Source organism: Sceloporus undulatus, chromosome 4 (assembly GCF_019175285.1).
Source record: "Sceloporus undulatus isolate JIND9_A2432 ecotype Alabama chromosome 4, SceUnd_v1.1, whole genome shotgun sequence".
Lineage (NCBI taxonomy): Eukaryota > Metazoa > Chordata > Lepidosauria > Squamata > Phrynosomatidae > Sceloporus > Sceloporus undulatus.
In genome coordinates this window covers 61,048,720-61,073,622 of record NC_056525.1, presented here as the reverse complement: position 1 = coordinate 61,073,622, position 24,903 = coordinate 61,048,720, and the positions used below count along the sequence as shown (strand labels likewise).

General features: G+C 45.4%; 1 protein-coding gene across 1 annotated transcript; it reads left to right on the top strand.

The window, feature by feature from the left end:
* Nucleotides 1–5,895: 5,895 nt before the first annotated feature.
* SNRPE (small nuclear ribonucleoprotein polypeptide E) lies at nt 5,896–19,873 on the top strand. The gene is made up of 5 exons (XM_042463056.1): nt 5,896–6,061; nt 9,038–9,064; nt 10,140–10,202; nt 17,514–17,592; nt 19,609–19,873. The coding sequence occupies exons 1-5, from the start codon at nt 6,008–6,010 to the stop codon at nt 19,662–19,664; spliced, it is 279 nt and encodes a 92-aa protein (XP_042318990.1). The 5' UTR covers nt 5,896–6,007; the 3' UTR covers nt 19,665–19,873.
* Nucleotides 19,874–24,903: the final 5,030 nt, after the last annotated feature.

The following is a 24,903-nucleotide window of genomic DNA, read 5'->3' as shown; positions in this document are numbered from 1 at the left end:
TCACGTTCGCTCTGGGAAGAAGGGCTGCCCGTTGCCACGGGCTGGCCGAGGCGAGCTCCTCCCCCAACTGTCATCGTTCGGCCTGAGGAGAGAAGGCTGCCCAGTCATCAGGGCTGGCTGAAGACAGGGGCTCTCACTCCCTAACTCATCGTTCGGCCCTGAGGGAGAGAGAGGGCTGGCCCGGTGCCACGGGGGCTGCCTGAGGACGGAGCTCCTCCCTCCCTAATTCACGTTCTGCCTCTGAGGGAAAGAAGGCTGGCCAGTACCATCAGGGCTGGCCTGAAGACAGGGGCCCTCATCCCTAACTATCATCGTTCGCTCTGGGGGAGAGAGAGGCGGCCCGTGCCATCGGGGGCTGGCCGAGGAGGAGGCTCCTCCCTCCAACTGCCCCCCGCCCGCGCTTTCCACCTGGGCAGGAGCGGCCCAGAGAGACTCTTCCTTGCCGCCGGAGCGGCGTTTCTCCAGGGGGAGAATCTGTAATCTTACTGTATTTTTTCATTTGTTTTGTAAACCCGTCGTGACAAGGAACGGCGGTATATAATAAAATTTCATCAATCAAAAAAAAAATCAAAAAGTGGATACACACCTTATGTTATTTAATGGCAGCAATGTGAATGCGCATGCCTCAGCATGTCCCTGCACATTTCCCATTAACAATATGGGGTGTGCCAATCCATTAATGATTGATTGCTGAGCTGAATCCCAAGATCCAAGGACAAACTCATCTTTACTATATGTTTGGGGAATATCTTGATTTCAGATGTTACAGATTGCAACTACCATACTAAGTAGTCAGAGCAGCAATCTGAGGTATGATGGCTGTTATGACCCACACTCTCCATTTCTGATTACTTCAGAAGACATGAAAGAGCTACTAAAGACCGTGGCTGGGGCATTTGCGATCAAGTGGGGCGGCAGGGAGGGATACCATTTAATTAGATGAAGCACAGCATTTTCAAATCACAAGCCATTTATTGGGCCCCATACAAACAAGTCAAATAAAGCGCTTCTGTCATTGGAGGTATGCTGTTTAAATGATGCTGCGTCCTAAGAGGCGGAAGCTGGCCAAAGCGCGCTCCGTCCTTAGGACGGGAGCGTGGCTTGGTGGCGGCTTCCGGCCTCTTAGACGCAAGCACATTAAACAGCATACTCCAAAGTGACCTGAAACAGCTTATATTTGACTGTTTTGGGGCCTAGTCGCCATCTTTTACAAAATCTCTCTTCATTGAAATACCTTGAAATTAGCAATAATCTCCTCCAAAGTCCCAACTTATTTTACGAATTGAGTCGAATCATAATACCAGAATGGTAATAAAGGGGTAGAAAGACTTCTTCCTTACATTGCCAAGGAACATCCTCATTCAAAATTCAGAGAGGGTGAATAAAACTACTGGAGAAAGCAAGTCCATCTGAATGATCAGGAAGACTGGAGACAGTGAAGGTTTAATGCCTCTCAAAAAAAACCAGTTAATTAAAGATGAACTGTGTTTCAGGCTGGCTGCAAAGAGAATCCATCTTCACAGCCAGATAATTTAGGAGTGGGTTTTTTTTTTATTTAAAACACATATCAATTTCTGGTCTTCAAAATTCTTCACTATTGGAAAAAGGAAAAATCTCCCCGACCTTTATTACTGAATAGCAAAAATACTTGCATGCAAAAATTTAGATTTGTAATGTACATAATGTATACAGTATTTTATACATGCAATGATGGCTTACCAGAATGGAGTAAAGTGATAGCAACAGAACACAAATTTGAAGAAAAAACAGAATATTTGATTTTCATAGAAAGGCATTTTCTTGTTGACCACAAGTTATGACACAATATGTAATGCAACAGCATATACTGGGACACAAGATACCACATGATGAATAGTTCTTATAACATTTTTAAACAGACTGGGTTGGCAAAAAATTTAGACTGAAAGCAAATGCAGAACATAGCCCTTGCAAAATCAGTTGGGCTGCTGCATAAATAAAGAAAACGGAACTGTTTAATTTGCTTTGAGAATTCAATTCTTTACCTGAGAGCTTCATTCCCTCCAAATGTCCCTGGAAAGGTGAACCAGTTTTCGCTGACTCAGTGAAAGGCTGAAAGGAGCTCACGTCAAATCAGTATCGCCCACCAATGTTAAAAAAATGATTTGGGGGGGGAAATGGAGAAACAAAGTTCTCTTTCTAATATCATTTGAATATATGTAATTTCTTACAAAAAGACAAAATGGCAACAATGCCAACTTTTTCTGCCTAATTTGAGGCATGGTATTTCATCACTCTAACAGAGAAAAAATTGGTGGTATTTTTTAAATGTTAGTCATTCATGTTGAATTTCATACATGGATTACACATTCTTAAGAAATCTGCTACTACAGAATCACATTTCTTGTTCGCTTTTCCACTCCTCCTTTTACAACTAAAGCTTAACCTTTTGTTTACTAGTACAGTGGACCCTTGTTATACGCTGGGGTTTGGTTGCAAGATCCCCCGTGTATAACAAAATCCGTGTATGCTCAAGTCCCATTAAGTATAATGACATAGCAAAATGGTGTCCCTAATAAAAAATGGAACATCAAGGTAAATTTATACTTTTTTGGAACATTTTCAAACCGTGTATGCTTAAATCCGTGTATAAGAAGGGCCCACTGTACTCCAAAGGATGACATCTGCACTGAACAGTAAGATTCTCTCAAATTCCTATTACCACTTTTTACCATACCTCTCTTAGTCTTTGTTACCAAACAAATTGTACTTGGTATACTGACTAATTAATTTTCCTTTTTGTTTTGTCTCGCATGCGGGGAATAATACGCCTATCATCTCATCCTGCCCAAATGACAGTGATAACCTTGCCAGAGCTCATAGTTTTGACTTCAAGTGGTCCAAGAACCTTATGACTATCAGCTAACCTTTGAGAAAAATGCAAGGTCCCTCTAGCAATGGAAACACAGAGCAGTTTAAGACAAGCATGGGAATCATGTGGCTCTTCAGATGATGTGGAACTAAGGATAAAAGATACAAGCACAGCACTTTCATCTATGCTTCCAACTATTCTGAAGAACAGGAATAACAGCCATTGGCAATAATATCATGCGTACTGGGGTCCTAAATGATACACAAATATAACTTAAATTTAATATAAAATTTAAAATGCTCAGACTTGTTCAATGTTATCAGAATCTGAACTGACCTGATGTTTAGAGATCAATAGATTTATTTTACTGACATCCACAGAACAAGTTACAAGAAGAGCAGCTACAGAAATCTATGACAATGCCAGCCAAAGTGCAGGCTCCCTGCATTGATCTGTGGAAGAGTTTCTGTTAAACAAGGCTACCAAAGAATTGTTCTTTGAAATGCCATTACTATTTCTATAGCTATATGTTTTATGGTAAGGTCCATTTCTTTCAGCAGCAATCTTCTTTCAGTGTAGGATGCCACACAGTCTTAACAGGAAAAGCAATGGAGCTTAACATGTAAAGGTGGTAGTAAAGTTGAGGAGGCCGAAGCTAGAAAGATTACATTCTGCAGCGTCAAGCCCAGAACTGAAACATCTTATTTAAAAGGGAAATCTGTTCCTGCTCCATTCATGTCCATTATCACTTCTGCTGGCTACAGCTCCGTGAAAAAGATGTGTGCATTGCAGGGTGCTATCCACGTAAGGAAACCAAAGCAAGTCCTTCACTTATCTCTACACTACTTATTAAAAAACAGAGGCTTCAGCTCAATAGGTATATTGGGAGTCAAGGTGGAAAAGGGTCCACAGAATTGTAATATTGTTTTGCTACAGCCACCTCCATAAGATACACATTTTGGAAATGTGTTTCAAGCTGCTAATGTCTTCTCTGAGACTGATTTTGCCTTCTCCCTCTCCAGATGTTGTTGGGATGCAACTTCCAGCTGCCTTAGCCAACATAACCAATGGCAAGGAACGCTTGGAATTGTCTAACAACATCTGGAAAGCTGTGTGTTGTCCTCCAATTTTAGGCACAATCCACTTGAGGCGGGAAATACCTGAGTACCTGCAGCAAAACAAGTGCTACTGAACTGTGCGGTTGGTCTTACTCTTCAACCCCTCTTTTCCATCGAAAACCATTCCCCTAACACTGTCAGACATTTCAAATGGATTCCCCTAAACGAATCCCATTTTAGGGCATTTCAAATTATTTCCCCTCGGCTATTAACTAACACAGCGGGGTCAGTTGGGTAGAGGATGGCAAGCCCCTAAACCGAACCACCAACTGAACGCCGCCAAAGACTGCCTTTTGTATGGTAAAAAAGGGCAATATGGTTTTGAAACGTCATTTTAAGCCCTGGTTTCTGACTGGTTGCCTCCAGCGTGGGAATCCAGGCCAAAAAGAGAACCAGGATCACTCCTGCTCCTGTTGTCTTCTGGGCGCTAGAGAGTCAAAATCATTGCCAGAGAGCATATCTAACCCCTGGGCCTCGTCTATTCAGAGGAACCCTGAGGGGGACATCGTTCTGGGTCCCAGAAATCATGTACTTTGGGATCTCCCTCGTCCCCAAAGGGAGTCACCCCAAATCTGCTTCAATCGACGATTTTCATGTTTTATCTGTTCAACTGATGTTTTAGGGGAGGTAGGGAACAAGCGGGATTATTGCTGTATTGGGTGGATTTTTGTTTATTGTAAGCCGCCTCGATCCTGATGGAGAGGTGGGGTAAAAATACAGTTTTATTATTATATTGTTGTTATTATTAATCCTATTTATTGGACGGTGGCAAGGCTCTCAGGAGTGGAGGAAAGAGGAATAATTGAGGAAAAACCTAAGGAAGAGGAGGGAAAGGAGGCTCTGGGAGCGAAGGGGAGTCAAAGGAGAGTGGCAAAAGCTATGTGTTGTCTTCCAATTTTGTGTGTGTTGTTGTTGTTGTTGTTATGCGCCTTCAAGCAGTCCTCAACTGATGGGGACCCCAAAGGGTTTTCTTGGCAAGATTGGTCCACAGGACCCCATCCAGAATACCCAGGATTCCCATCGCCTTGCTGTCGCCTCCATCACATCGAATGTTACTTTACTGTTGTTGTTACTGTTATTGGGGAACTTCAATGTGGCGCAGGAGGGAGGGAGGGAGGGAGGGAGGGAGGGATAACGGGTTTTATTCTGCATTGTACTTATTTTATCATTTTATTCTTGAATGTTATTTTAGTATTATTATTATTGCTATTTGGCCATTTTAAATGTTGTGTGTGTGTGGGGGGGGTGGATGTTAGCCTTCAAGTCTCAATATGAAGCGATGTCAGACTGAGGAGGGAGCTGACTGGGAACAACGGATGCAAGCTCCAGGAAAAGAGATTCCGCCTCAACAGTCGGGGCTGTTCAACCGTGAAACACCCTCCTTCCTTCCTCGGAGTGTAGTGGAGCCTCCTTCCCTGGAGCTCTTTAAGCAGAGGCTGGGTGGCCATCTGACCCTGGGGATGCCTTGACGGGGAGTTCCTGCATGGAACTGCTCCAAAGGAGGCTTTCTTATAGCGAAGCGGGGAAGGGGCGCCGCGGAGGCCAATGGCTGGGTTTGGGGGCCTACTACCCGAACCCTCAAGCCCTCCTCACCCGCGAGAAGGGGTTTTTACCGATCCCCAGAGAAGAAGGAGCCGCCGCCGCCGCCGCCGCCGCTGCTCAACGACCGCGCCTTCTCCTCCTCCTCCTTCTCCGGACTGGAAGGCCGTTCACAAAGCCCCCAAGAGTCGCTTTCAAAAGAACATCCGCCGCTGCCCGCCTCCAAGATGGCGCCCGTCCCTAGGCATCGCCGACTCTGCCCGGAAGTATCATGGCGGAGCTGGAAGAATAGGAAGCTGGGGCTGCGCCGAATCACGTGACCATCATGACACTCCACAATGGACGCAGAAACAACGTAGTTTCCGGTCCGGAGCGGAAGTGCTTGCGTTTTACCTCAGCAGTGTTCGTCGTCAGTCAGAGCGCATGCGCGTGGAGCACACTGTTGGCGGCCTTAGAAGCGCTTCGTTGGTGTTTCCAGCGCCTCCATCTTGCCGCCATCATGGCGTACCGCGGCCAAGGCCAGAAAGTGCAGAAGGTGATGGTGCAGCCCATCGTATCCTTTCCCTCAGAGAAGAGGACAGCGCGGGAGGGGAAGGGGGGACGGAGGCCCCGGAGGGACAAAATAGGGACGGAATTTCGTTTTTGCGAAAGCTCATTCAGACTGGAGAAATAACCCGGTTTGGCCCCGCACTTGAGCCAGACAAAGAGTTAAAGCGGCGCCAAACCGGGTTATTCCTCAGAGGGCGGTTTGCCCTTCCTCTGAGGCTGAGGGAGTGTGGCTTGCCTAAGAGCCATAGTCCAGTGCTCAGACCACTACGCCATCCTGCCTCGGTTAAGTACAGCATCTAGTACTCCTTGGCGGTCTCCCATCCAGGTTTTGACCAGAGCTGGCCCTTCTTAGCTTCCAAGATCAGGTGGCCTGCTCTTGTGCCTTTCCAGACTACAGACCCCAGGATCCCATAGGAAGTAACATAATAATAACAATAATAATAACACTAAGGTAGAGTAATAGTACTGTGATTGCGTGATGTGAATGGTCCCTAGGTCTCTCAAACTCAGCGCTATTGCTGCAACGTTATTTTTGATCATGTTGACCTGTGGGATTGTAATTCTCTTTAGTTTTAGCCTTGTCTGGGGAAATTTGGCCATAGAGAGAACTGTAAATGAAAAGGTTGGGGAAACTGAGTCACAGACCCCTTTGTTTGGCCAGCGGAACTAGTGGAAAGAAACGGGTTTGTGTAATGTATTAAGAAGTTCTTATTTGAGCATGAACGTTTCTGAAGGCCTTTGTGCAAACCACCAGCTTCTGCCCTAACTGATCTCACAGGATTATTGTGAGCATAAAACGGACTGTAAACTGCTGTGAACTCAAAGTTTATGGCAACCGTACATAAAGGAGAAAAGGTGGGATATAAATGTAACTGATTTGGGTCGGCATGGGACTTACTTAACCAGTGTCAAAACTGAGTTGAAGACTATATTGTTCAGGGAAGCGTTCCCAGGCATTGTGTGATTGTTTACCCAATTGTCATTTGACATTTGATGTTTTTAAATTTGTTGCTTGCTTATTTTTATCTAATTTTATTTTGGTTTATTATCTTTTGTTTTACAGTATATGTATTTAGTGGAATGTACACCATTGGCAGGTTTCATTTTCATCGATTTTATTGTTTGTGTGTACAGCACTTTGTAAATCTACATCACTTTATAAACAAAGCATAATAATAATAATAATAATAATAATAATAATAATTGAAGCTCATACTGGGCCTGAAAAGCAACACCCGATTCAAGCTCTCTGTGGTTGTAGGCATCTTCAGAAGTAGACATGGTTCCTCAATTAGCAAGGTAATTGCTTTGTGGGAATGTGTATGGTTCTTATTTACTTAATTTTCTCTTTGCTATCCATGGCCTGAAGCTAGGGTTGCCATAAGCCGGCTGCAGGCGGGACAATCCCAGGTTTTGACCACTAGGGGGCGTCCCTGCACGGTTTCCTCCTTGTCCCGGGTGGACGAGGTTTGCCTTTGCTGGCCCTTGCAGAGCCTCGCACATGGCTAATGAGGAGGACTTCCTCTTCCTGAGTCTGGGGCTGAACAGCCCGCCCCTTCTCCAGGCCTCAGCCTATGAGGGCTGGCAGGGGGCGGGGCTGTTCCAGCCCCAGTCTGCCCCCATTGGCCAGCCAGACTCAGGAGGAGGAGCTCCTCCTCTGTTGGGCTGGGCTGCAGCCAGAGGGGAAAGGAAAGAGCCATTTCCTTTGCCCCTTTTTGGTGCCAGGGAGGAGGAGGATGAAGAGGAGGAGGAGGCAGTACTGTATGTATTTTTTAAATTGCATTTTTAAAGTACATTTTTAAGCTGTATTTTTAAAGTGCATTTTAAAGTGCCTTTTCTGTGTATTTTTGATGCTTTTAATGCTAACAATTCTCCCTTGCTTCGACAATGATAGTGTGGGGTGATGATGTGATATGAGTCAGCTTCTGAAGTTGAGAGAGTGTCACCTTCCAAAGTGTGGTTTTGGTGTATTTTTTGTGCTTTTAATGCTAACAAGTCTCCCTTGTTGTGACAATGATGGTGATGATGATGATGATGATGGTGATCTTGATATCAGCAAGCCTCTCAGGCATGGCCAATGTTAGCTGCTCTGATTTTTACAAACTCATGTGCAGTGAAAAAAAATCAAAGTCCCTTGACTAAGTACACACTTCTGAGACGTAGAGTTGGTGCAAGAAACCTGAAACGGCAAATCCACTTCTTGTGAAACCACTTTGACATGTTCAATATGCATAGCCATGTTAAACCATGCTAAGTGTTAAACTCAAAGGGTTTGATTATGGAATAAGCCTCTGAAATATGCAAGAGGCCATGTTAAGTAAAGCCACGTGAAGTGCCCAAATGTGCTGTTATGTGTGGAATGGAGGGGGGTGGTTTGGGCAGAAAAGGAAGTCCATTTTTGCCATCTGTCTAGGAATAATGTCCAAATGTCCTCCATTTTGATCATGCCTAAGAAACATGCATTTATATTAACATTTTTTTAAAAAGCATCAATTTTTTTTGCATGTCCTCCATTTCTATAAAATGTGTCCTACATTTGAAATCGTTGTCCTACATTTGTCCCGGTTTGGAGGTCCTGACTTATGGCAACCCTACCTGAAGCAGACAGGCCAAAATGTTCCAGCTTTGGGCCATGTTGGGGGCATAGCATTTACACAACCATGCTCCGAATGTATCCAGAAGCCGTGCGGAGAGCACACCAATGTGGAAGAGCCAGTACAGTAAGGAGCAGTGAAAGGGCCGCGTCAGAAGCAGGCCTGTGCAGTCACTGCAGTCCTGCTCCTTTTGCCCCATCTGTATGACCCCCTTGTTAGAATTAGCTTAGTATAAGCATGTTGATTATATTAAACGGGTGAAACCAAACTTATGACTTCAGAATATGGTGTTGCGACAGTGCCAAAACTGATTTGCTAGCTACTGTTGCTGTATATGTGTTTTCTTGCTTTTATGTCTGTATTTTTCCTTAAGTCACTTCTCACAGAATCTCATCTTCAGATACCTACAGAATGTAAGTAAACATAGCAGCCTTGATTGTTGTCTTTAACAGTGGATTGTGACAGGCAAGTATACTGTAATAAAAGCATTGGTTCGTTTAAGCTTCGTCATTTAATAAAAAGTCAAAACAATTGATTTTATTCTGAGTTAAACATACATACCTTCAAACATAGTTAGTATAAATGTATGCTGGATTTCAGTAAACATGGTTTGGAATCACTGATAATTGGTTCAGTAACAAGCCATTATTTGTGCTTATTGCTAGCCTTCTACGAATGATCTAATTTCATACTTGATTTTGGTATTTCGGTGTATTTTACAACATGACATGAGAACCCACATTCTCTCCTTGTCCTTTTTGCATGCCAGAGACGTTGAAGGAGAATTTTTCATGTTGCGGAGAAAGCTCCTTCCTTCAAAACTCAGCATGTCTTGGCTATATACCACATCCCCTTTACCCTGAAGAAAAAGGTGTTTCTGTGCAGAAGCTGCCCCAAAGCACAATTTGATAAAAGCCTTTTCAAATCTGGTCTTCTGTAGATGCTTTGGGTTACAATTCCCTATCAGCCCAAGTAGCATAGCCAGTAGTCAATGATCACAGAGATTGCTGTTTAAAACATCTGGAGGTTACCAATCTGGGATAAGCTCATTTGAATTCTCTGCAGAGAACCTTGAGGGGGAAAATATGGTGGCTATCCAAGCTAGAAACATAAAGAAAGAAAATGCAGTCATGGGGAGGAAAGGAGAAGGAGGCTTGAAAAATATGTAATACTTCCACCATAATCTTACCTACCGTAAATGTATTTTACTTTTTTATCAACATGAAACACATCATTTACAAATATTTGGTGTATTCATGAAATTCACAAAGTAATTCCATGTACTGCATGAGTAAAACCTTGTTTTAAAAAGTGCAAAATATGTCATAAATCCATGAAAAATATGGGAAAACACCTCCATATTTTATTTTGTGGGAGTGTTTTCACATGTCTAGTCTTAACTAGTTGTAACGTGCCAAAAAAACCCTGATTTGTGAAAGCCTGTTAAGAACAATTATGAATGTGGTTTCTTTACTATTTATCTTGCAGAGGTCCAGAATTCAGGTCTGGTTGTATGAACAAGTTAACATGCGGATAGAAGGCTGCATTATTGTGAGTACTAACGCTGCGTTCTCACGAAATCAGAAAAGCACTCTCACACTCAAAGCTTGCCTGAACAGTGATACCATTGCTTTAATTTTCAGGCAAGTTATTTACCATGCTAGGAAAGACAAAGCAAATGGTACATAAATTAATGTTTAATTTACATGTTTCATAAGGTTACATAGTTTTGGTTCTCCCGCTACCTCACCATAGAGAGAGGAAAACTAGGTTCTTATAAGTATGGCGAACTCAGTAATTACAGTAGAAAATAAACAATATATAGCTCATCAGTCTCATTGCTTTGGTTCAGCAACAGTTACCCTTCCAATGTAAAGTCGAAATCTTGCATAACCAGCATCCATTGTTTTTTGTGAGGTTTTCGGGCATCTGATTTATGTTCCTGCAAACAATTCAGCATATTTATTTTGCCTTTTAAAACCTTTGAATAACTAAACCTAAATAACTAAATGACTCGCCTTCTCCCATATGTACTGCTTTGCCATTAGGTTCTTTATTTGGTTTTGTATTCTTCTGTGTTTGTGTGATTGCACATTTGAAACCTACATCCGTCTATCACTTTATCCTACCTTTCTGCCAGACTGGAACTCAAGGCAGCTTATAAAAATGTAAAGAATACAATTAAAAGCTTCCTTAATTAAGATTAAATTAAGATTAAAATTGAAACAGTATTAAATAACAGAATTTTAAAAAATTAAATCAATTAGTATCTTACTTTAAAACAGTACAGCGTCATGAAAGCTCTTTTTCCCAGCAGAGAAGGGGCCGAGCATCCTGATGTTGGGTTGCTCCGCCTGCTAAGGCTCCTGGAGGCAGGACGAAAGTTTAAAGCAGAGGCCCGGGGGCCCGGCCCCGCCTCCATGGGCGGAGCGACCCCCAGAAACCTCAGTCCTCTTCCTGCCTAGCTCCTGGTAGGACGCATCTCAGCTTCCTCGAGGACACCTACATTGGCTCCCCCAGACTTGGCCTGGCTTATACCCCTCTTTTCTGCCTTCTTTCTCTCTTTCTCCTAAAAAAAAAAAAAAAAAACTTTTTCCCTCTCTTCCTCTCCTTCTCCCTCTCGCTCTGCCTTCCCCCCTCCCATGGCCAGCGAGGAGAAGGCCAGGCCAGCGGGCGAGCGGGCTCCCACTCAGCCCGGGCAAGCCCCGGCTTTGCCGGAAGTGCGCCCAGAGGCTCTGACCGCGGACGGAGGAGGTCAAGCGGGAGCCGGGCCGCACCGGGCGGAGGGAGATCCCTCACGGCCCGCTGCAGGGCCCAGGTCACCACAGCCGACCCGGCCAGGGTTGGAGGCTGGTGAGCCCCTACCACCACCGCAGAGGGCGCCAGGGGAAGAGGTAAGTCAACCTCCCCTGCCCTGCGTCGCTCCCTGGGGACTCTCCAGGGAGTCGGGGGCCGCAGGCCTCCCTGCGCCCCCCTGCAGAGAAGCGATGGCGGCGCTCCGGCGGGGCCAGCCCGGCGGGCAGCGCAAGCCTGGGGCGCCGGCCCCTTCGTTCCTCCGCTCCTTTCCCCCCTCCTGGGGTGGCCGGGTCCCTTCCTCCAGGGTCCCTCCGCAGCCACAGGCCCAGCGGCTGAGCCACCGGGCGGCGCAAACGGCCCCTTCCCTCCCCAATGGGGGTTCCCTTGGGCTCCTTTCACCCACCAGGGGTGGTTTGGGATTGGAGGGCCCAACACCTGGCGCCCGGCAGACACCAGCGGTCGCGCCATGGACCATCGGGGCTCAGACCACGTGGGCCAAGATGGCGGCCGCCATCTTGGCCACGCGGACGGAGATGGCGGCCGCCATCTTGTTGACCCGGAAGTGGGGTCAAGAGGCCATGCGGCCTCCTATGGGGGCCGCCATGTTAGGGGCGACCTAGAAGCGGGGCTGCTAGGTCAGGCGGCGGCTATTGGCGGCCGCCATGCCGGCGACTCGGACCGCGAGTCGGCCGACCTAGCCATGACCAGGCCTTCCCGGGGCCAGCGGGGACAGCCATCCAGCCGCTCCTCCTCCAACTCACAATCTCGCGGATCCCTTAGAGAGTCCAGGTCCCCAGATGACCTTCAGATACTAGGGCCCCTGGACTCCCAGGCCCAAGCCCAGGCCGCCAGATCCAGAGGATCCCAGAGGCGGGACTCTCAATTGGACTCGGACTCTGATACATCTCAGGTCTACCGACCCCCAGCCAAGAGGGCCCGATATGCAGCCCAACCTGACAAGCGAGCCCGGTCTCCCTCGCCCCATTCCTCTGAGAACGAGGGTCCCCCAGCCAGCATAGACTCTGCGGCCTCCGAGTCTGAAGAAGGAGAGCTCTCTCAGGACGAGGGAGACTCGACCAGTGACGCCCCCATGTCCTCGCGACTCCTCAAGCCGGAGGACTATCCAACAATAATCAAGAAAACAATCAAAACCCTCGGCATCGCCTTGCCACCCCCTTCTGCCCCTGCACTGGACTCAGAGCTCCCCAGGGTGGGGGAAGATCTTTTTCCCGCCCCTGTCACCACGGTTCAGGAACTTCCATGCCCCTCCAACATCATGCAGATCGTGAGAGACGAATGGAAGACTCCAGCAGCCTCTAGGCCCACTCACAGCGCAATTCGGAAGCATTACTTCCTTCAGCGTGGAGTCATGGATAGTCTCAAGGTCCCCCTAGTGGACGCTCCGGTGTCCGCCCTCGTTTCTTCGACAGTTTTCACCAGGGATGGCGAGGACACGCTCAGAAATCCTGAAGACCGAAGGGCCGAGGGGGCACTCAAGAAGGCACACAAAGCCACTTCGATAGCCATAAGGGCAGCCACTACAGTCTCGCTGGCTATGCGCGCATCACTGCAATGGGCCAAAGAGTTGCAGGAGCTGCTGCCCCACGCAGACACCAAGGTCCGACAGACCATCAATAAGATCACCAAGTCGCTGGCTCTCGGGGCAGATGGCACCCTGGACTGTGTGCAGCAGTGCGCCAGGGCCCAGGCGGCGGCACTAGCAGTGCGACGTCAGCTATGGCTCAAGAACTGGCAGGTAGACGCCAGATCCAAACAAAACTTGGCTTTTACTCCCTTTTTAGGGACTAAATTGTTCGGCGAATCCCTCGAACCGGTGCTGATCGAGGGCAAGGACAAAAAGAAAACCTTGCCTTCGTCAAGAAAGAAGGACGACAAGAGACAGTTCAGGAACCGGTCTTCCTTTCGATCAGCACGATCCTTCTCCCCCTCTCATTCTCAGGCCAGAGAGGCAAGATCCACCAAGCCCAGATGGGGCGACAACAAGTTTAACAAGCGAAATCGACCTCCCTTCTCCACCAAGAAAGGAGGAGGCCCCAAATCCAATTCAAAAAATCAACAGCCATGACGGTGCCCCTCCAGTAGGAGGCCGACTTCAGGGATTCGCAGGGGCTTGGGAGCGATCCACGTCGGACAAGTGGGTCCTCGACACCATCCGCAGGGGATACAAGATAGAGTTTCATCGCACTCCTCCCAACACGTTCATCCCCTCTCCCAAGTCCAGCGACCCCAACAAGCATCGCCTCCTGCTGGAAGCCATCGATCGTCTACTCGCCATTCATGCCATCGAACCTGTGCCAGATGCTCAAAGAGGCCAAGGGTGCTACTCCACTTTCTTCCTGGTACCGAAGAAAAACGGAACTTGGAGAGCCATCCTCAACCTGCGAGCAGTCAACCGCTTCGTCCGGAAGAAAAAATTCAGGATGTAGACCCTGAAAACCGTTCTCAACAGCCTTCGCCCCAAGGACTTTCTCTCTTCACTAGACCTACAGGATGCCTATCTTCACATTTTGATTCACCCATCCTCCTGGTGTTTCCTACGCTTCAGATATGGCAGGCGCCACTTCCAATACAGGGCCCTCCCCTTTGGGCTTTCTTCGGCGCCCAGAATATTCACGAAGGTCATGGTAGCCCTAGTCGCCCACTGGAGGACTCAACGCCTCCATGTGCACCCCTACCTCGATGACCTCCTGATCAGGGCCCCCTCAAGGACTCAAGCCATCCGGGACACCGCCATCATACTCAAATCCCTGGAAGACCACGGCTTCCTGATCAATCTGGACAAGAGCTCCATTCACCCCAGTCAGACGATCATTCACCTGGGAGCCCTGATAGACACAAGGGCGGGGATGGTCCGCCTCCCACCCGACCGGATCCAGTCCATCCGGAGGTCATCACTTCAGGTGCTGCGATCCTCTCGCACCGGTCTCCGGTTGCTCGCTCACCTACAGGGTCTGATGATCGCTGCGATCGAGTGCCTACCTTGGGCGAGATTCCACGCCAGACCCCTCCAGTGGCTTCTGCTGCCGTACCAGAAAGCCATTGTGCTGAAGAGCCATGCCAAGATATTAGTGCCCAACAGCGTTCGCCAGTCCTTCAGGTGGTGGATAGCCCTAACAGTCCACAAGGGTCGACCCATCTGGACGGCCGAAAAAGTCCAGATCACCACGGACGCCAGCCTCCGGGGCTGGGGGGCACACTGCGGACCACACTTGGCCCAGGGGAGGTGGAGCCCGGAAGAACGAGCTCACAGCATCAATTGGCTAGAACTCCGAGCGATCCGCCTAGCCCTCCAGTCCTTCGGCCAGTCAATCCGCCACAAGTCAGTCCTCGTGCGTACAGACAACATCACCGCCAAGGCTCACATAAACCGCCAAGGCGGCACAAGATCAAGGTCCCTCATGGTGGAAGCCCAGGCTCTGCTGTCATGGGCAGAGGCGAATCTGCTGTCCCTAGAGGCCGAACACCTGCAGGGACAACTCAACACCGCAGCAGATTGGCTCAGTCGGACCGATATAGACCAGGGAGAGTGGAGTCTTCATCCGGAAGTCTTCCAATCCATAACAGAGATGATGGGCCGCCCGATCCTGGACCTGTTCGCATCGCCGGCCAACGCCAAGACCCCCAGGTTCTTCTCAAGGTTCAAGACCCAGGGGGCAGAAAACTTCGACGCCCTAAACTGCAGCTGGCCAGAGGGTCTCCTTTACGCTTTCCCTCCAGTTCCACTACTGTCACGCCTTCTGTCCAAAATTCGAACGACGAGATCACAGATCATCCTCATAGCCCCGGCCTGGCCGAGACGCCCCTGGTTCTCGGAGATTCTCAGCCAGTCCATACAGAGCCTGCCCCTCCCAGCCAGGCCAGACCTGTTGGCTCAGGGCCAGATACATCACCCAGATCCCGCCTGGCTTCAGCTTCACGCGTGGAAATTGAGAGGGACATGCTAACCACATACGGCTACTCCTCTGAAGTAATCGAGTCCATCCTGGCATCGAGGCGTCCATCCACCATGAAGATCTATGAGTACACCTTCAGGGCGTTTAAGAGATGGTGTAAGAGGAAAAAGAAGGACTTCATTCAAGTCTCTGTTGCCACAATACTCCAATTTCTCCAAGACGGCTTTGGCCAGGGCCTCCGGCCCAACACAATAAAGAGACAGGTGGCAGCAATCACTTCGATACTGCCACACGAACAGGCCGCGGCGATATCTCACCATCCTCACATTAGGAGGTTACTCAAGGGAGTCTCCAACAGGGCGCCTCCAACAAGACACCGATTCCCATCTTGGGACCTACACAAGGTACTGCTAGCCCTGACGATAGAGCCTTTCGAGCCGCTGAGGGAGGCGTCTCTCAAGTTCCTCACCCTCAAGACGCTCATCCTCACAGCGCTCACATCCGCCCGCAGAGTATCGGAGATCGGAGCGTTGTCGGTGAGGAAAGAACTCTGCATCATTAGACCTGATTCCGTTCTGTTGAGGCCAGACCCCACCTTCATCCCCAAGGTCAATTCGATTTTCCACTCATCCCAGGACATCGTCTTGCCCACCTTCTGCCCTCACCCGACCAGTGAGTTGGACAGGGCCTGGCATACCTTGGACGTGCGCAGAGCCATAAAAATATACCTCAAGAGGACTGCGGCCTTCAGAAAGTCAGAATCACTCTTCGTCTCCTTCCAACCGCGATCCAGGGGTAAAAAGGTATCATCGTCGACACTGTCAAGATGGATCAAGGTCTGCATCCTCGAATGCTACAAGGCCATGAACCTACCTCCGCCAGACGGCATCTTGGCGCATTCCACCAGAAGTGCATCCACCTCGGCTGCTTTCTCCACCAATGCACCCCTGGCAGAAATCTGCCGAGCTGCTACCTGGAAAACTCCCTCCACGTTTGCCAGACACTACAAGCTCGACAAGTTCCAGTCGGCCGAGGCAGCCTTTGGCCGCAGGGTTCTTCAAAAAATAGTGCCCGACTCCACCTAGGCATCAGCAGGCCCCCCCCTGGTTGGGTCACAGCTTTTGTAAATCCCAACATCAGGATGCTCGGCCCCTTCTCTGCTGGGAAATGGTACGTTAGTACTTACCTGAGAGACGTCCCTTTCCAGCAGAGAAGGTCCGGGCATCCTTCCCACCCTGTCCACCTGCAGCCGCCTAAAGGTCAGGGTCGGGACACACTGCTTTCTCCTTTTTCCATCCTCTCCTCTCAGAGCTTCACGCCTCTGTCTTCTAGAGGCCAAGTCTGGACACCAATGCATTTCAAGATTTACCAGTCGCTGGGCTGGTCACTGACTGAGGTTTCTGGGGGTCGCTCCGCCCATGGAGGCGGGGCCGGGCCCCCGGGCCTCTGCTTTAAACTTTCGTCCTGCCTCCAGGAGCCTTAGCAGGCGGAGCAACCCAACATCAGGATGCCCGGACCTTCTCTGCTGGAAAGGGACGTCTCTCAGGTAAGTACTAACGTACCATTTTGTTAATATTCAATGAAGTTTTAATCTGACACAAAAAGGTAAACTTCTCTTGGGAGGGAGTTACACAGTGTAGGAACAGGCAAAGAGAAGGTATTCTCTTGCAGTCCCACCAACCTTGCATGTGAAGGCAATGGAAGAGAGAGAGGAGCAACCCCTGCACTTACCGTATAATAAGTCGACCTCATGTATAAGTCAAGGTCAGTTTTTGGGGTCAAAATTACAGATTTTGCCATGACCCGTGGACAGGTCGAAGTAAAAACATGGAGGCTCCTTCAGTGTGTGTATGTGTGGGTATGGCAAGAGAGACTCTCGTTGAGCCTTTTCTTCATCATTTTGCTTGGTTCTTTATTGCTAAAATCTCTAAGGAAATCTGAAAGAGCTGCTGCCACATTTCCATAGTGACCCATAAATAAGTCAACCTGGGATTTTGGGATCAATTTTGGGGCATACATTTTAAGACTTATAGACAAGCACATATGGTAGGTGCATAAGGTTCATTCTGCTTTGGGAAATGAAGGGAACATACCAGCTTCTTAAATTCTGGTTGATTGCTTTTATGTCACTAATTTATATTCTGGCTCACAGGGGTTTGATGAATATATGAACCTGGTACTGGATGATGCAGAAGAAATTCATTCCAAGACGAAATCAAGGAAACAGCTGGGTAAGTGCAACTCACTTGATATTGGGCACTAAACTTCCTTCTTTTTTATCATTAGTGAAAAGCCAATGGTGATCTTCATAATTTCAATTAAAATCTGTGGTGAAAGTCCCAGCTATGGTTGAATACTAAGGTCATATGGAAAACTATTGGAACATTTGTCCTACAACATCATTGTGTGACATCATAATAATTAAACTTAGAGGACTTTAAACAGAGGCTGAATGGCCATCTGTTGGGGATGCTTTGATTGAGAGTTCCTGCATGACAGGGGTTGGACTGGATGGCCCTTGTAGTCTCTTCCAACTCTACAATTTTATGATTCTAAACTCTTTCCTTGTGAGATAGTGAAGAGGTGAACTCTCCTAAGAATGACTGAACCCTAAGTGTTTGGTTATGGCAGAACAAATCACAGTTTGTGCCATTGCCGCAAAAACTGATCCAAAAATGGGGTTACTATCCTTACTAAATAATAATAATAATAATCCGCTTAATCTTATGGAATCCAAGTGGATTGCAGCAGTAAAAAACATACAGTTAAAAAGAGATGCATTAAAATTCCAAGATCCCCAATCCTCCCCCCCAAACATAAAAACGTGATCCAACTCTAAAAAAGGATTAAACCAAAGAAAGTTAAAAGCATTAACATACATACACTAACATGAGATCAAAAATTCCATGCGGAGTCCAGGGTATGGTAAAAATGAGGATGGAAGATAAGAGAGAGGAGGAGGCAGGTCCGTGGGGGTGCTAGTCTGGAAAGTCCTGCCAGAAACGATCCATCTTAATGGCCTTCTTAAGGGTTTCCAAGGTGGGTAATATGTCGGATCTTGTCTGGCAGGTCGTTCCAGAATCTAGGAGCGACTGATGAAAAAGATCTCTGGGTTACTGCTGAAAGTCTTGTCCTCTTAGGTTGCGGCAGATTCTTCCCAGATGAACGAAGAGTGCAGGGTGGATTATATGAGAGAAGGCACTCCCGCAAGAAGTCAGGACCCAAGTCATGTAGGGCTTTAAAGGTTAAAGCCAACACCTTGTATCTTGCCCAGAAACTGATAGGCAGCCAGTGAAGAGATTTTAAAACTGGTTTAATATGAGCAGTTCTGAATATACCAGTAATCAACCTGGCTGCCATATTCTGTACCAGTTGAAGTTTCCGAACTTGACATATCTGAAAAAGAATGAAACTCTTTGTAGTAAGGAGAATAAAAGGCATACTCATGAAGGTCTAGAAAAAGGGGAGAATAAAAGGCATACTCATAAAGGTCTAGAAAAATCTATGCCTATTGTATTTGACTTCTCTACTATGATTTGTCTGACTCTGCTCTCAAACTAGTTGGGGTCTATAGCTGTGTTTCCCCACTTTGTTGTCACTGCTGGCTGCATTTCACTACTGTGAGTCTATCGCGGTTTCTTCCAAATTTCCAACCACAATTCCTTGAATTTGAGCTACTGAATTCCAAAGGGACTGAGATCTGCCTACAAATTATATCTTGCTGTAATCTTATTAGAAAAGAAATACCTCTTCATATTGTTATGGAAACTATTATGCTATTTTTTTATTATTGAACGATAGTATAAAAATATGCTTAAAAAGAAAGTGATTTTCTGTTTCTGTGAGATTCCCTTCTGAAGGTTTGCCAGAAAGAATTTTGTCAGAAGATTTATTGACCCAACTGAAGTACAGGAATTGTTAGAATATGTCTAAATATTACCTACTCTGAGCCTTGATTGCATGAATATTTATAGCTTATTCTGTTCTTGGATATGACTGAGATAGTTTAAATAAGCAAGTTAGTGCTATAATCGGAAACTTTTATGATCTAAGGTAAGAAAAAAAAAAGGAGGATATGTTTAGATAAGTTCTAAGAATTTTGCCATTTTAGTTAATATTAGTGCTATCCAGTATGTCAGTGTGCAAAGTAGAGGGATTACAAATTTAATTGAAAACTGAATGCAAATATTAATAGAAAAGGGACACTTATACTCATATAGATCTAATGACACTGTTTTCCATTTCAGGTCGAATCATGTTGAAGGGGGACAATATTACTCTTCTACAAAGTGTTTCTAACTAGAAGTTGCTATCCAGTGTTTATTATTTGAACCTGTTGACCCTCAGAAGAAAAAATGTTATTAATGCTGTCACTTAAAATTTCTACTTTGCTGTTTTGAGAAGAGAGAGAAGAATGAAGCTAGTTACTTAATTCATCTTATCATTTTGGGTAGCTTTTTTACATTGGTGGAGACTTGTAGTTCTTTATAAATAAACGTTTTTGTTAATATATCTTTTTCCTTGTTATCCAAGGTAACTTGTACAGAAATATTTGTTAATTCTTTTAATGATGCGCGCGCACACATACACACAAATTGTTCAACCCAGATTACAAAGGTACACTGTTAATGAAACTTCATTTAGAACAGAGGGGAAGAATGTGGTTCTTCAGATGTTAGACTAGCACTTTCAAGAACCCTAGCAAAAACCACAGTAAGGCCTGATGGGAACTGCAGTCATTGATAGTGTGAAGGTCCACACGTTCCCCATGCCAGTTGTAAAAAATACAAATGTTTAAGATAACACATCCTAACCAAGGCACTTATCTGTAGCTATAATAAGTAGATTCCTATCACTGCTGAAAGAAAACTGAGATGAGTTGAAGATTTGATGCATTGAACCAAAATTAAGGGGAATGTATCTTGATGAGGACCCATTTAATTACTTTCAGACAACAAATGCGTATGCACTGGAAAATGCAATAGTGAATCTCTCATTGAGCTGTCTATGATATGTGTCTTTATAAAGATGTACGTTTGTAGCCTATTACAATGATAATATCAAGAGAAAACTGAACTTTTTTGTTTATGTTGAACAGACTTCTTATCAGCTTCCTGTGAACCTGATTCTGAAATGTGGATATTGCTAAATAGCTGAAGAAAAAAGTACACAAGAACAGAAGCTTATTCTAAAGATATTTTAGCAGCAGAGTAAAAAAAAATTATCCACAGATAAATGTCTAAATGCTGATTAGGTGTTCTTTAAGAAGATGATGTCTGTAAATCAGTTGCAAAAAGTAATTTAAAAATTTGAGTGATAAAAGGAGCAGCTTATTTGTTCCTCTGTTCTGATGGTATCAGAAATGGTGCTCTATCTTGGATGTTAATTTCTACAAGAAAGGAAGTGTAGGTGATTGTATGAAGCCCTTTATGCCTATACAGTTGGCCCTCTCATTTTTGCAGGGGATCTGCCCACACCGCCACCACAAAACCAGAGGCTCACACATATTTAAGCCCCATAGGCTTGAATGGGGTGCGTGCCTGGGGGCACATGCCATTGAAAATAGCAGTGGTCGCCCATCCATGGATTTTCAAAGTTGTGGATTGAGTTAGGATGGGCAACTGTATATGTACAGTTATTCACAGACACTATAGCAGTAGTAGCAGTTAATCTTTATATCCTGCCTTTTCCCCAGGACTGAAACTCAAAGCAGCATACACATTTTAAAGATTACAATTTAAACATTAAAAATCAACATTTTAAAAAATGGAATTAAGCTATTATCATATTATAAACAAACATTTTAAATGATTTAAATTCAAATAATACAGCACTTACAGCCCTTTATTAAAAGCCTGTCTGATTTTTTTTAAAAAATTCTGCCAGCCAGCAGAAGGCCAGCAAGGAGGAGGCCATTCCAGCCTCCCTAGGGAGGGAGTCACTGAGAAGTCCCTTTCCCATATTCTCACCAGCCTTACCTCTGAAGGATCTCTCCTGTGGCTCTCAGGATCCAGACAAGCGCATATTGAGGGATAAGGAGTATCAGAAGGCCTGGGCATAAGCAGTGCAGGTCTTTATAGATCATAACCAACACTTGAAATTGTGATCGGAAACAGACTAGCAGCCAGGGTGGCTTTTGAAGTGAGGGAGTTCTAAGATCCCTAAAACCAACCTCAAATGACACTCTAGTATTGAATAGGTCTTCAAAGGCTTAGACAACCGTACAGACACTCAAGTTCCAGAATATCAGGAGGAGGAAGAGCAGAATATACCTTATATTCTGAATCCTGCCAAGAAAATCCTAGGCAAGTCCTAATCAACTTGAAGGTACGTCACAGCATCTCATGCAGGTATGGCTTGTCTGCCTAAAAATGTCTGAGCTAATAACCTACTATATAACCTACAGACACTTCATCTTGCATGAGAAGAAATTTTCAGGGAAAGACTACAAAAGCAACACGTTTATTTTTGGTGATGGCAATTCATTGCCACAAACCTGAATTATTGGTGCACAGTCGGCAAATAATTATAATGTATATGAATATCTGACATTCATTAGTGACCTATGGTTTTGTTCACTGTTTCCAAGTCTGGTGAGAGAATTTTGGATTTTCAGATGTTTTCTGCTTCAGCTCACATAATTCCTTATCATGGGGTCTGATGGGAATTAGAGGTTGAACTGCCTGGAGAACCCAACACCTGGAGCACTGCCTGACCTCTGTGTGTATGTACCTTCTAGCTGCCTTTCAATTTATGGCAACCCTGTGAATTTCAAAGGGTTTTCTTAGGCAAGGAGTATTCAGAGGTGATTTTGAATGTTCCTTCCTCTGAAATACAGCTTTCAGCAACTTCTACTCTTATAAATTAAGAGTTTTCTGTTTGTTTTTTAGACTTACCTGATCACTATCTTTAGTTACCTTGTCTCAAATTTTAAACTGTAAGCTCTTTAGAGCAGGGTTCTTCTTTGTTTGTTTGTTTGTTTTACAAATCTGAGCTCTTTGAATGCTGCACTGGATACTCACCAGTATAAACATGAACATATCTCCTGAATTTTTAAAAGTACAGAGAGTTTATCCCTTCCCCCTGATAAAAGGCTAAATAACAGTGTTTTGTTGTTTTACATCAGGCATGTCCTTTAATGTTGTCTCTTAATTCCTGAATCTAATTCTGTTGCATACTAGTAGGTTTAACCAACATATATTTTCTTTGTCCATATATAATTTTTATGTGAAGATTAATCAAGGCCTGACAGTCCTTGCAAGGATGGAATTGGTTTTTGTTCAGATTTTGAAGAAATGTACTGTACTTGCAAGTTTCAATGCTTGATTGAAAAAGTATTATTTGTCTTGGCCAGCAGGGGGAACAGCTGTACTCTGCAAAAACAACCATCTATAAAATGTCAGAAGCCTCTATACAGTACTATAGCATTTGTTTTTTTTCTCCACAAATATCCAGAGTGAAAGTATAGTGCTATCCAGTTACTGCATTTTTCAAAGAAGTGGCCCTGTTAGTCTCTTGCAGCATAAAAGGGAAGAAGGGAGTGGGAGGAATGTAGCTGCACCTTTTAAAACTAGCTAGGGCTCTGTGTGTGTGTGTGTGTGTGTGTGTGTGTGTGTGTGTTATTGGTTGTTTTTTTTAACAAGCTTTTGTGGATATAAACCCAATTGTTGCAGTAGCAGAAGAGCATGCCTGTCTCTTCCTAATCATTCTTCTACAGTTGTTTGAATCTGTATCTTGTTGCTGTATAGGGAGAAAGGCTGTATTTTTCTAAGTGGCAGCATTAACAAATAAGGCAGAATGAAGTCTAGCTTTTTTATTTAAAAAATATATTTGCATAACTCTGCTTTGTTGAAGCCTCATGTTTGCTTTGCACAGACATTCACTACTCCCCGCTAAAAAACTAGAGATGGCGGTTGATCTCAAGCATCCTGGGACTCACTGTGTTATTGAAGTGCCCGTGATGGAGAAGTGTACAATAATTTCAAAAACTATTTTAAAAGAAATTATCAAGCTGTTGCAGTAGTTACTTTATCATGGTCTGCATTCTGATACAGGAATAATATTTTCAGCAATATTATTGGTCCTAATCAATGTTCTGACAATCTGAAATACACCTGTTTCAATGTTGCAGTGAATAGTAGAGATTCTTAAAAGGAAGGGCTTGAAGCTTGAATGGAGAGGCTTGGAAATTATTGCATACTATAACAGTTCTCTGAACATATGAACAGCCTTGTAGTGAGCTGAACACACTGTTCCATTTGTCTTAGAAGTGAGAAATGTAATGGGTGGGTGAATAATAAATACTAGGTTGAGATGTACGGAGCAGGAGCTTTGTCAAGCAATAATCTGTACCCCAGCAACTTTCTGATATTTCATCCTGGCCCTAGGAGATTTAAGGAGCTGGTAACTGGTTAAGCTTACATCAGTCACAGGTAGCATCCCAAGCTGGTTAACATGTCCTCTGCTTACTTTCTACAACACACCAAATATGTAAGCTGTTGATCAAATTAGACACAGTCTCATTGAGGCAGGTAATATATTGCCCTGTATGACAGGAGCCTGGAATGCAGTGGCATAGTGGTTAAGACACCAATTCTGATGATCGGAAAATCAGAAGGTTGGCAGTTCGAGGCCCAAGTGCTGCATGATTGGGTGACCTGTCACTAATTCCAGCTTCTGCCAACTTAGCAGTTTGAAAGTGTGCAAATGCAAGTAGATACTATAAATACTGTAATACCACTTCTGTGGGAAAGGTAACAGCATTCAGTGCTGTCATGCTGCCCACATGACCACTGGATTAGTCTTTGAACAACACTGGCTCTTTGGCTTAGTAATGGAGATGAGCTACAGTTGGTTATTACAACATTCATGTCAAGGGACATGTCACTTTTATGACAGCAGCCTAGGCAAGGAGCTCTTTATCACTGACCCTGTACTTGTTAGTGTTGGCCTGCTTGAAGCTACAACTGCCAGGAAACAGCCCTGTAGAGAAGCCAGGAGAAGGATTCTTGCAAAACAATTATATAACAAAATACATTAATGTACTTCTATTGAGGGTGCTTCTTGCCCCCAAATTACCTCCCAGCTCATATTGCATGGATAGTCTTGGTGACAGTCCCCCCAGTTTGAAAATGCTACTGCTAAATGCTAGGTTGGTTAAAAGAAAAAACAAGTGCCATTCAGGATTTGACACTGACTGAGCATGCTGACCTGGCCTGTATTACAGAGACTTGGATGAAGCTGGAGGTGGGGGCAGGCTTTCTCAGCTTTGCAGACTAGGACTACAGCAGTAGGCAGGACCTAGGGGAGGGGAGTTACAGTGGTCTATCATGATTCCATCTCCCTGACCAGATGCCCTCTCCCACAGTCTACCGATTTTGAGTGTATATACGTAAAGGTGGGTAGTTGGGACAGAATAAGGATTGTTGGTGCACTGCCCACCCTGCTGCTCAACAATCAACCTCCCTGAGCTAGCCATTGTGGTCTTGTTGGAGTCCCTGCAGCTATTAGTGTTGGGGGACTTCAATATCCATGCTGAGATT

Bases quoted from the DNA above. Each gene is read 5' to 3' on its own strand.
- SNRPE (XM_042463056.1), top strand. From the start codon at position 6,008: ATGGCGTACCGCGGCCAAGGCCAGAAAGTGCAGAAGGTGATGGTGCAG. The intron at 9,065-10,139 runs GTAAGTAAACAT...TTTATCTTGCAG, and splicing joins TCTTCAGATACCTACAGAAT to AGGTCCAGAATTCAGGTCTG. The intron at 17,593-19,608 runs GTAAGTGCAACT...TTTCCATTTCAG, and splicing joins GAAATCAAGGAAACAGCTGG to GTCGAATCATGTTGAAGGGG.